The 12,228-nt window shown below is 49.4% G+C and overlaps 1 protein-coding gene across 1 annotated transcript; it reads right to left on the reverse strand.

The window, feature by feature from the left end:
- Window positions 1–4,002: 4,002 nt before the first annotated feature.
- On the reverse strand, window positions 4,003–6,192 carry LOC127291939 (indole-3-acetic acid-amido synthetase GH3.8-like). The gene has a single exon (XM_051321260.2). It carries the CDS (start codon window positions 6,140–6,142, stop codon window positions 4,316–4,318), a length of 1,827 nt encoding a protein of 608 aa, XP_051177220.1. The 5' UTR covers window positions 6,143–6,192; the 3' UTR covers window positions 4,003–4,315.
- Window positions 6,193–12,228: the final 6,036 nt, after the last annotated feature.

The following is a 12,228-nucleotide window of genomic DNA, read 5'->3' on the forward strand; positions in this document are numbered from 1 at the left end:
AAAGTAACCGTCATGAGTTTCCGACATAGTTGTAGCCATAAAGTCCATTTATTACCATTCAACACTCTTCGGAAAGTAATATTTAATGGTGGTTGAGCAAGCACCTGTGCCACAGTGACATTTTTATGATGGACAATGTTATACAATGAAGGATATTGCTGAGCCAATGTAGTATTTCCCAACCAGGTGTCTTCCCAGAAGCGGATGGTCATACCATTACCTACTTTGAAAGAGCCCCTTAATAAAAATTCGTGTTTCACCTCCATCAATCCTTTCCAAAAAGGAGAATCAGAAGGCTTGGCTTGAACTTCCGACAACGACTTATGTCCAAGATATTTGTTATGTAGCAATTCTTGCCATACCCCATCCTCATTTAGAAGTTTAAAGAGCCATTTACTCAGTAAACATCTATTTTTAATTTCAAGAACTTCAATACCTAAACCCCCCTGATCTTTGGGACGGCACACAATATTCCATTTTGTTAGGCGGTATTTCTTTTTGTTTTCATCTGATTGCCAAAAAAATCTGGATCTATAGAAATCCAATCTTTTCCTTACCCCAACAGGTATTTGTAGGAAAGACAACATAAACATCGGTAAGCTAGTTCACCATAATTGAGTAACCTAGCACACCACAACTGCAACCTTCTCGCTGCGTTATCCACCACGGGGTGAAGTTGTGCTGCAGACGACCTACGCAGACCCAAATGCCCCAAGTACTTGCATGGTCAGTCCACCACCTCACGATGTAGAATGTTCCTTGCGAGATCCACTTGCTCTGGTGAGCACCAAATAGCTCAGAAGCTCCAACGAAGTCCTCCACAATCGAAGTATGTCAAGTTTGATTACATTTTTAGAAAAATCATTAACATGTAAATAAAAAGCTAATATAATTAGATAGATAATGGAATGTATTTTCAAATAATATGTACAAAATATCATATTTGTTGATAGATTATTCTAAAATTTTGGTTAAATTTTACTTAGTTTGATTTCTTTAAATATAAGCTTTAAACTTTGAGATGGAGGTAGGTGCTAATCAAAGTCGGAGAGGAAGCTCTTTTTTTCCAAAAATAAATAAATTACACACTGAATTATTATTGAAATGAATTACACACTGGGTTTCTTTTGGGATAATTGCACACTGGATTCGTACATGGACTCGGTGCTTGGGTGAACGAGATATTGTTAGGGCATATACAATGGTAGAGAAGGCATGTCTTCTCTTACCCCGCCACATCTGCTAGAGAAGGTATTAGATATAAGTCATACAATGCATTATCTTTTATAGCCATCTCTAGCAATTAATATAAATAATTAAATTTTGGTAGAAAACTTGTTGCTAAGGGAAGACGTATGTGATACAATGGAAAAAATAGTCTTCCCTTATTTCCTAAGAGATGATCCCTTAGCTAAGGGAATACAAACTTCTCTCTCTTCATTCTCTCTCCTCCAACAAAGCAAAAATCTGACGTGGCATCTATAAGGGAAGGCTGACATCATCCCATTGTACGTGCCCTTACATGTTTGCGAGATTTCCAAGCAACTAAGTTTCCTCAATATGTGCTGACTATTTTCCGTGTACTCTCTCAATACCGATTTATTAAGGTGTTAATATTTCAAGAAAAACTTTAACCGTTAGTTTGGTCAATAAAATAGGTATTAAGTCAAATTTTGTTAACTTTGACCAAATGCCTAGAAAAATGTAGTACTATTTATGGCACTAAAAGTTAGGTTCATCTTGACATGTAGTTGAATAATAGAGTGATTTGATTATTGAATTTGTAGAACCTTAATATTTTGTTGTTATTGATCTGGACCCTGGTGAGGGGTTTATATAGGAGTACAAAGGGAGGTTCTTGGAGTACAAGCAAGTTGTGCTAAGTTTAAACCGACTATATCTCTAACTCTAGAATACTCCAATATCTCTACGTATTATACTTCTAACATTCCCCCTCAGTCGTAGCGGGAGTGAAACGAACGTTAGCGACTGGAGAAGTCATGTGCTCCCATCGCTTCTCCTCCTTGTCATCACCGGCGTCCCCTTCTGGTTCCTTCTCTTCCCTCCCGCAGTCACAGCGGGAGTGTCGTGGGCGCAAGTGACGACGCGGACGCTGTTGACTGGAGTTCTTGAGTTGCCGTAGACGTTTTGTTGATGTCGAGGTAGCCGAGGATGGTGTAGCTGTGGTCGAGGTATGGTCGATGTCGTAGTCGTCATATGTGGTGTAGCCGTATTCGCCGAAGGCGCAAAAAATTGCGCGTTTTTGGTCGTAGGGTTTTAGGTTTTGCGCGGCGGCGGCGGGCTTTTGTCATAGCGCGGCGGCGGCGGGTTTTGTCGTAGCGCAGCGGCGGCGGCGGGTTTTTGTCATAGCGCGGTGGCGGCAGCGGTTCTGCGACGGCGTCGGGTTTTGTCGTAGCGCGGCGGTGGCAGCGATTCTGCGGCGGCGACGGGGTTTTTGTGTCGTAGGTGGCGACGGCAGTGTTGACGAGGATGTCGGCGGAGACCATGTTTATGTAGACCTTGGCGATGTAGAACTCGACGTAGATCTTGGTGTAGTCGTACAGCTTGACGTAGTTGTTCGGATCGGTGTAGTTCGGCTCGATGCAGTGCAGGTCGGTCGACGATGTAGATGATGTGAAGACGCACTTGTTTTTTTTTTTTTGAAGACGCACGTGCTGGCGTGTTGAAGCTGCTGATCTTGGCCGCGCGTAGGGTCGATAGCGCCGGCTCGATGGAGTCCCTGTGCGCCAAAAGCACATGTATCTGCTTGATTTCTTTTACCTGTACGAGACCTTCATGTACATGTGTTGAAATAGCCGAGATGTCCCTTCTTGCGTGGTGATGATCATGCGGAGACGCCCGCACGTGGCCTTGTTGTGCTCCTATACGGAGCTGAAAGGACGCGGCATCTGCGCGGCGTGGCTCCGCGCATGCACGAAGCTGCTGGCAGGGGCTCAGCTCGTGCGATCCGCCGCACCGGACCTCCTCTTGCGTGCGTGGTGAACTGGTGATGATGGCCCTGCCGTGGGCCGCCGCGTGACGATTCTGCACTGATTTTCACCGGAGAGGATTGTGGGTGTAGGGATTTTATTTAGCTATCGGATCTAAACTCTATGGAATTTGAGAATTCGAAAACTGATCTAATCTAAGGAACTCGAATTTGATCTAAGATTTAATCTAATGAACCGATCTGATCTTCGATCGTGATCGGATGCCGCGCCCCCGAGGAGCAATCTCCCCGGGGCGGCGTGATGCGGAAGTGGTAGGGAAACTAGGATCGGCGCCGCGAGGCTAATCGCTCTGATACCATACCATATTGAATTTGTAGAACCCTAATATTTTGTTGTTATTGATCTGGGCCCTGGTGAGGGGTTTATATAGGAGTACAAAGGGAGGTTCTTGGAGTACAAGACTAGTTGTGCTAAGTTTAAACCGACTATATCTCTAACTCTAGAATACTCCAATATCTCTACGTATTATACTTCTAACATTGATGTCACATATGTTGCTATTTTTATGTAAAAAAATTAATTAAATTTGAAAATATTTGACTTCAAAAAAAAAAAGTACCACATTATACCCCATTGAAACTTCATTAATTTTTATTAACCAAATTAGCTGTCAAAGTTACGAAGAGAGTGCAAATTATGTATATGACGGTAATAACTTTTTTTGAAACACAGTAGAAACGTAAACGCTCACACATACATACATACATACATACATTCACCCCCTATAAACGCACGCACGCACACGCTACCTCTATGAGCACCTTCGAGAGACTGTCCAAGAAATTGATCCGATGGGTCTTGAGATTAACGAAGTTACCACGAACGTCTCGCTGTCGAAGGAAATGTCGTCTCTCACAAAAGAATATTCCGCCTTTTAATGAGATACTAAAATGTCGAATCTATGATTTAAATTAACTTAGATTAAGGGCTCCTTTGATTCAAAGGATTTGCATAGAAATTCTGTAGGATTTGGTTCCTATGGGAAAATTTCCTATACATGTTGTTTGATTCATAGGAACATAGCCTATAGGAAAAATTTCTATAGGAATCTTGTAGTGTAATTCCTATAGGAAAAAAGCATTAGCTCATACCTCATGGAAAAATTTATTTGCTACAATCAAACAAACTTCATCTTTCTATAGGATTCAAGTATACATGCCATTTCAATCCTATACCTTTTCTATTCCTATATTTTTTCTATCCTTCAAATCAAAGGAGCCCTAAGCGTGCTACTGCCCTTCTAACTATCCAAACTCTGACAGTAATAACTCGTGCGAGTATGTTTTGAAGGTGAAAATATCGATTTAGTCGGACAGTTCGGGCGGGATCCAGTGCGGCAGGCCCGGGCTGAAGTGGGTGGACAGGACGCGCGAGTCGAGCAGTTGGATGACATGCGGGAGCGTGACGCACCGCGGCACCTTGTACTGGTTCACCGACGCGCCGCGGGAGACGGCGTACTCCATGACTTCCTCGAAGCTGCCTGCCTGCACCACACGGATCTCCAGCGGCCCGATCGACCCAAACGCCACCCTGCTCTGCCTGTACATCGCGTTCAGGGCTTCCTCCATCTCCAGACAGCACCTGCCCATCACAGTCGCATCATTCTCCACCGCCCCACCGGCGCACTTGGCGGTGGTGACCGGCAGCAGCTCCCAGTAGACCACGTAGTGACCGGGGACGCGCTCGGTGCACGTGCGGCTGGTGTACTCCGCCACGGACGCGCCGTGCGGGCGGAGCAGCGCCGACGCGACCTCCACGGCGCGCTGGAGCTCGGACTCGTCGGTCTTGTCGAAGTCCACGGACAGCACCACGTTCCGGCGGCGCACGAACCGGAACTGCGGCGCCGCGTTGTGGAACCCGGTCACGCGGAGGACGTCGCCGACGCGGAACCGGTTCAGCCCCGCGTAGGTGGTGACCACCAGCTCGTACTCGCGCCCGGCCTCCACGCGGGCCAGGTCCACGAGCCGCCGGCTCCTCGCGTCGTCGTCTCCCGCGGCCACGTCGTCCACGGGGAGGAACTCGAAGTAGGCCATGTTGGGCATGATGGTGTAGGACACCTCCGACGGGTCGCACGCCGGGCGGAGGTTGATGCCGAAGAAGCACTCGGAGGACCCGTACCTGGTGCACACCAGCGGCAGGCCGCCGCCGTAGTGCCGGAGGGCCGGGATGTACTGCGCCATGGCGCCCGTGATTATGACGTCCAGGTAGCGCGTGTTCGGCCAAATGCGTGTCAGGACGCCGGCCCAGTCATCCTTGCCGCACTCGGTCCGCACGAACTGCGCGAGGTCGGGATCTGGCCTTCGGAGGATGCCGGCGACAGCGTCCCGCACACATATGTCAGTGACGCGCGAGGTGAGCTTGCCCGCCTCGATGTCGTCGGCGAGCTGCTTGAAGTTGAGCTGGAGGAAGGTGATGGCGCGCAGGAGGCCGGAGGCGAAGGAGCCGCCGATGCGCAGGACGTCGTGCCGCTGGCACAGACCGCACAGCATCTGCGCGTACATGCTCTGGAACGCGTCCTCGCAGAGAATGGCCTCCAGCGGGCTCGTGTTGTGGTAGTAGGGGCCATCCGACCCATTCTTGAACTGCTCGCTCTTGTAGTAGCTTGTGAGGACCGGCTGCGCCACCAGGCCGCCCGGCGTCTTCGTCTCCGACATGATGAAGAGGAAGAAGAGCCCCTTTCCGCCTTTAGCCATCTTAGGAAAACATCTGTTGATGACAGGCATAACGAGGCTGTTGAGAAGTTGGCGGCGATCGAGCTCGTCCTTGACGTTGGGGAACAGCTTGCGCTCGCCGGCGGACGTGCCGGAGCTGCTGAGGAACTCGGAGACGGGGCGCGTCGACAGGACGGGCGAGCGGTCGCCGTTGGCGATGCGGTGGATGTAAGGCTGCAGATCCTCGTACGACATGACGGGGACCTTGAACCGGAAGGTTGCGCGGTCGGCAGTGGCGGCGTCGAGGCCGCAGCTACTGAGGTACTCCGCGCCGGCGTTGCGCCCGAGGATCTCGGCGAGGACGCGCTCCTGCTCCGAGTCTACGTTGCGGGTCAGCTCCTCGATGAACCGGAGCTTCTCGGCGTCCGCAGCTGCCGGTGCCGGCAGGCTCTTGAGAGCCGCGCCTATGGATGTTGGCATCGCGCGCCGCCGATACGTGCTGCTCCAATCCAACCACTACGCTGCACAGCCTTAGGTAGAGCTATCCATTGAACTTGTCCGAGGAAGACAATATAGAGGACGACACTTGATCCGATTCGGACGTATGTAGAGGATCTGGACACGAACTCGTGTCTAAATATATTTTTTCGATAAAGAAGTGTCAAAATATATGTTGGTCCGAGTCGTTTACCGGCTGGTAATACTAGAGGGAGTAGTGGTCTACACGACAGTACGACACCGAGTCCATGCCGGCCTACGCGGATATATCAAGAAGAGAAGGAACCCAAATTCTCCGTTCCGGCCAAGGGAAGACGAACCACCAATTCCCCAACACGACGGCAACCATGTCCAACATCCACAGCTTCGCAACTCCTCCACCAGCTCCGGCCACCAGCAACTCCCGCTATCCCGGCTGGGTCCTCCTCAGCTCGACGGTCTTAGTCAGCGATGTCCAGAACGAAACCACGGCGGGAACCTTGACTAGGGCGGGCCTCCCCATCCAGGCATCCTTCGTGTTCGCCGATCCGCCGCGCCTCTCCCACTTCTGCGTCTACTGCCTCAACAGCTACGAGATCTCGTTCGTCAACGCGCCCAGCGTCGTTTGCTCCGTGGAGGACACGGCCCTCATCAAAGTCATGATCACCGCTAAAGACTCGCCGCACTACTTCCTCTACCGGACCAGAGGGCCCAGCGGCGGGCCGTCGCTCGACCTGCTCCCAGACATCCGTCAGTACTCTAAAACAGAGCGTCTGTTCCCATCCCTCGGTTTCGTCACCCATGGCAACGGCAAGCAATTCGTCATGGCAGCTCTCAGTTACGGAGCAAAGCATGGGCAGTACAATCTCCACACCATCGTCGCCTCCCAGCCGCATGCTACATGGTCCAAGAAGCTGTTGAAGGTGGAGATTCCAAACGGCCATACCGCGAAATCGGTAACGGTTCAACCCACCAAGCTGATCGCTCTTGGAGGTGGACTGCTTGGCTGGGTCGATCTCTGGAAGGGCATCGTGATCTGCGACGTGCTCGATCCCCGAGCGGCGACGGCGTCTTTCGCCCCTATGCCCAAGCTGCTGCCCAGCAACAGCGAACTCTTCGGCAACCAGTATTCGGCACGGTCGATTCGCGACGTCGCCTTCAGTTGTGGTTACATCAAGTGTGTCGAGTTTGAGGAACTGGTAAAACTCAGACCAGCACCTGAACCAATTGTTGTTGATCCCTCAAACATGGATGAACTCCTGGACTCGGAACTGGCCGTCAGTCCACCCCAGGAGGAGGAGGAGGAGGAGGAAGTATATGATGTCGTTGGTTGGAGGCTCGTCACATGGTATAGGGAACTGACTTGGAACAGGTGGCGCAAGGGGAGCCTGGTTCATTCCGATCACCTTGCTGCTACTGTGTCCTTGCCTCAGCTAGGAGGCGGTGCTGCTCTAAATGTGACGTTTAAGAGCCTGAAAACAGCTTCTCCCACTCTGCGTGCCGATGCCGATATTGTTTACCTCGTGTCCATGCTGGACGAGGATGACGATGACCAAACATTATGGATTGTCACAGTTGACACTAGGACCAAGTCACTTGGAGAGGTTATGCCGTTTTCTGCACATCCCTCAAGAATTTACGATCCACCATTCATTCCATGTGTGCTGACCAAATATCTGGATACTAAATCAGGTAATTATACTGTGACTTGTTTATCATATGACACTGACTGACAGACATGAATGTTTTTTCTTTTCTTGTTTTAGTATGATGAGTGGTCATGAATCTAATGGATTTCTGCTCTATGTGCATTAGATGGAGCTCGGGGAGGCAAGCGAAATGCTTCCCATGTCCCACTTTCACCAAACTTCAGTGAGTCGAAGAAACAGCGGCAGGCAGAGCTAGAAGAGCAAGCAACCAGTACCGCACCTTCTGCTGAACTCATCAGATAATAGTTAGTAGCATTCGCCAAGTTTTAGATGTAGAACTTGAAATAGTTGTCGTATAAATAGTTTCTTAGGCATGATCCCTGCATTGTTGCAATCTAAGAGCATGTCTAACAGGCCCCGTATAACCCGCTCACCCCGTAAAATTCCGGCGGGATACGGGGTAGGCGCGATATGGGCCGTCTAGCAGGCCCCGTATTCGGGCCGGCCCGTTTTGGCGGAATACGGGGCCCAGGAAATCGGCCCCGTCGCCCCCTACTTATACTGGGCGCAGGTGCGAGTGAGGGGTTAACCCCTCACTCGCAACCCTAGCTCCGCCGTGCGCCGCCGCCTCCGTAGTTAGCTCCGGCGAGCAATTCCTCACTCCCCCGCGCCGCATTCCACCCCAGCTCCGGCATGGACGCCCGCCGCCGCAGTACCGCCTCGCCGGCGAGCGGATCGAAGCGATCCCGCTCGCCGGACACCGTTGAGGAGGCGTGGCGGCTCCAGTGCAAGAGATCCGCCGCCGGGAGCCGCCGTGCGGCGTGCCGGTACGCCAGCGTGCTGTACGTGCCGGATTCGCTCCGGGAGTTCGCCGCGGGTGGGCGGTGGTACCGACAAGACCCGCCGCTCAAGCCGATGAGCGGCGGAGCCTTCGAGAAGTGGCTCGCCGACAGGGAGCGTGACCGCGCGTCGAAGGCGGCATGGGCGGCGAGCATCGGCAGCACCAACGGCGGAGGAGATCCGCAAGCCGGCGAGGAGGAAGCGGAGGCGGCAGAGGAGGAGGCGGCCTTCCGGCGTGCGGTGGCCGAATCCGAGAAGGATGCCGCCGAGAAGGCTCGGGCGGAGGCAGAGGAGGAGGCGGCGGCCATCGCTGCCGTCCGGGAGTTCGAGGCGCGGGAGGCGCAGGAGGAGGCGACCTCCATCGCGTTCATCCCATTCGTCATCCTTGACGAATAGATGTAGGATAGATGTAGGTATGATCGCAATGTATGTATGATCCGTAGTATGATCAATGAAGATGAACTTCCCGGGGTTTTAATTTTTGAAAATATGGGGCGAAATACGGGGTCTGCTAGACGGAATGACTCTTCCGTTAGCAATTTTTCGACACGGGGCGAAATGCGAGCGTTATACGGGGAATAGGAATACGGGGCCTGTTAGACATGCTCTAAGGCGGACCTATTAGTCGTATGTATAATTCAGTCTTCTAATTTTAGCTTGTCATGTAATTTGCAGGCCGATAGTTTTCCTTTTAACTTGTGCAGCGGCAGGATGATGCCAATCAACTCTGCGCGCTAGGTCTGAAGCCTAAAAATTATATGTAGTTATGTTGGTCCTTGAACATGGCTATGATCTAAAATGAGATTGCACTTACCCTACGATTTTTACGCTAAGTCAATGCTTGGAGTGTAGGAATGTGTCCAATATTGATTGTAACAAAAGGGTTTGCTTTTATAGCATCCACGTATTCCATTCATAAAAAAGTCAAGTTATATGTGGAAACTAAAACGCAAGCCACGATAAAACGGTTGTCCTAGAAAATTTAACGATGGAACCCTAAAAGGTAGAAAAATACAGAACCCCTGGAGTTTCCTGCACTCGCCAAAACTAGTTGTCACTGCAAACTCCAATGCCGCCTAAACACACGTTGGAAGAAGTAACGAGCCTCCACCATTGCCCGATCCAAAGAAGTAGCATCGCTGATGAGGCTTTTTGAGTCAATGAACAGGTCTGCTGCAAGCAGCGGGGCACATGTTGTTGTGGTACATCGATCGGGGTTGTCCACGTGTTACCTTGGACCAAGATCCATCACATCCCATCGTCAAAGTCAGGGAATAACGGAAGATCCACCACCCCCGAACCAACATACTCCCTCAAGAGAATCCTTCTTGACCCAACGCTCAACACATCCATGGATAGTTATGATTGCCAGTGACAGCCGAGAAATTGATCTCGCCAGATCTAAAGAACATCAAGAATACCAAGCTACACATTCCCATCAACTTCGAGACACCGATGTGAAGGTCGCCGCTAGTGTGGGAGTAGAGTTGAGGCAGATTTATTTGCTTGGGTGCTGCTCACAGCACCCCAACAATGCGTGATAGTAGGCAAACTCTTGCCTTTCTACTAGGCCAGAACGGAAGAACGAGACCCCCTTTCCTCCTACAGCCGGAACAGTAAGCAGAGGGACCCTGGCCGATGGAGATGGGAGGGAGGTTATCGCTGCTGCCGCTATCGCTTGGGAGAGGACGAGGCGAAAGCAGTTCATATTACAAGAGAGGGTTATGGGCTCCTCAGCTTGGCGTATTTTTATATATATAAATCGAAAGTTTTGTTAACAAGCCGTTTTCCGTTAAATGTGCAGTGATGTTATAGTGTACAAGTCGTTGGCATAACACTGATGAAACTCCATTTCGAAAATATTATACCCTTCAGAGTGGTACAATAAAAACATCGTGGATCCAAACTTATATATATTTATAAACTTAAAGTTGCAAATCAAAAGTCTACAAATAATTTGAGATCATCCTCGGTATATTGAGGACTCAAAGCAAATGAAAAATTAAAATTTAAGGTCTTGAAGCAACTTATTTAGCACATGATATGTGCGCATCTCATCTATCATAGTCTACGAGTTAGAAGTTTCTGCCTCTCGTTCCTCCTCTTCTATCCCATAAGCTATCTCGTAATTTTTTTTTCCTTCGATGTCTCCTGACAGATTTGGTTTTGCATAGAGACCTCATCTCCTTCGGATTCATCGATTGTTTCTTCCTCATTCTTATCGAACTCTAAGCAGGGGAAAAGAAGTAATAGATTGAGTACAATAGCGTACTAAGAAATTTCTATAGTGGTTGTCTGATGTATAGCCGTGGATCAAGGGATCCTAGGCAATTGCAGGTTTTCGAAACATTTTTTTTTATAAAAGGTAGGTTTCAGATTATAAAAACTATGTCCATCGGTCCCTACGGGTTATGAGAACTTTGTGGAGTTTATTTTCCGTCTCGGTCGTAGTTCTTTACCCAAGAACATGAAGTATTATGACACGTTCTATAAACTCTCGAGAGGAGCACTAGTTTCCCCACAAATGTCTTAAGCCTTGGTGCTCAACCCGTAGTATGTCTCCATTCACACAATCCAAAATGGTGCGAGGACCGACTAAAACAAAAACCAATCACCGCCCTCCTCTGCGATCCCATATTCACCAAGTGTAACAAGTTTTATTTGAGAAACCTACGCTCAATTAAACTCCCTTCTATGTTACCATAGTTGCCATTCCACTTCAGGGAAGGGTACATTTTGGGCTCCCAACCCTGCTGACTTCCACCATGGAACCATCCCAACTAAGTATCTGAGGAATGCGAAAGGAGAAAGGTACACTTGCATCTCCCGTCCCACTCCGGGATCTATGGTCATCGTTATCTATACAGAGGTAGAACGACTGACAATTTTTTATAATCCTAATGGTGTTGTCAGTATAATGGAACCTCCACCATAGGCCTTCTCCCTCAACCATGGTTCCATTGCCCTCCCGATAGAGTACACAACCGTTGGTCAATAACCGCCAATTTATAGTTTTGGAATTAGTTATTTTTTGAATGCAATGAGGGCCCAACGGCAGGCCATCCTAGGTTATTTCTCGTCTATCTTGTTGTGCTAGATCTTGAAGCCGACTATGACAGTGCTGGTTTAGGTTGAGTTGTATAACTAGGATTTTTCTTGTGTCTCTGATTTTTGGGTAGGAGAAGGAGAGAAGGAATGAAGGTGTCAAGTACTGGGCTACTACCTCTTTGAGCTGAGGTCATGGTTTCCCCATGTCCAATCTCCACCCTATGTTCAAAGTTAATGATTTTGTCCTATTGGTGTGCAATGGGATAATTTTAAACTGAATATTGTGCCTTTTCAAGCCAGTGGCTAGCATGCATGTTTATTTTGGAACTGTGGATCTTGGTGTGGTGATGATCTAGCAGCTTGTTTATGTTTTTCGAGGTTGATAGCAGCTTCTTTATGATTGAGTCGACACTAGTTGCTGTCAGTTAACTAGGTGTTGCTGCTACTAGAGGTTGGCTGGCTGGCACACCGTCTTGATAGATATCAAGTTGTAGCTGATGGGTGCCCCAAGTAGTAGTAGATGTGAAGGTTGTAACAACGGTGTTAACCACA

The sequence above is a fragment of the Lolium perenne genome, chromosome 4 (assembly GCF_019359855.2).
Source record: "Lolium perenne isolate Kyuss_39 chromosome 4, Kyuss_2.0, whole genome shotgun sequence".
Taxonomy (NCBI): domain Eukaryota; kingdom Viridiplantae; phylum Streptophyta; class Magnoliopsida; order Poales; family Poaceae; genus Lolium; species Lolium perenne.

Coding starts and splice junctions, on each gene's coding strand:
- LOC127291939 (XM_051321260.2), bottom strand. CDS start 6,142: ATGCCAACATCCATAGGCGCGGCTCTCAAGAGCCTGCCGGCACCGGCA.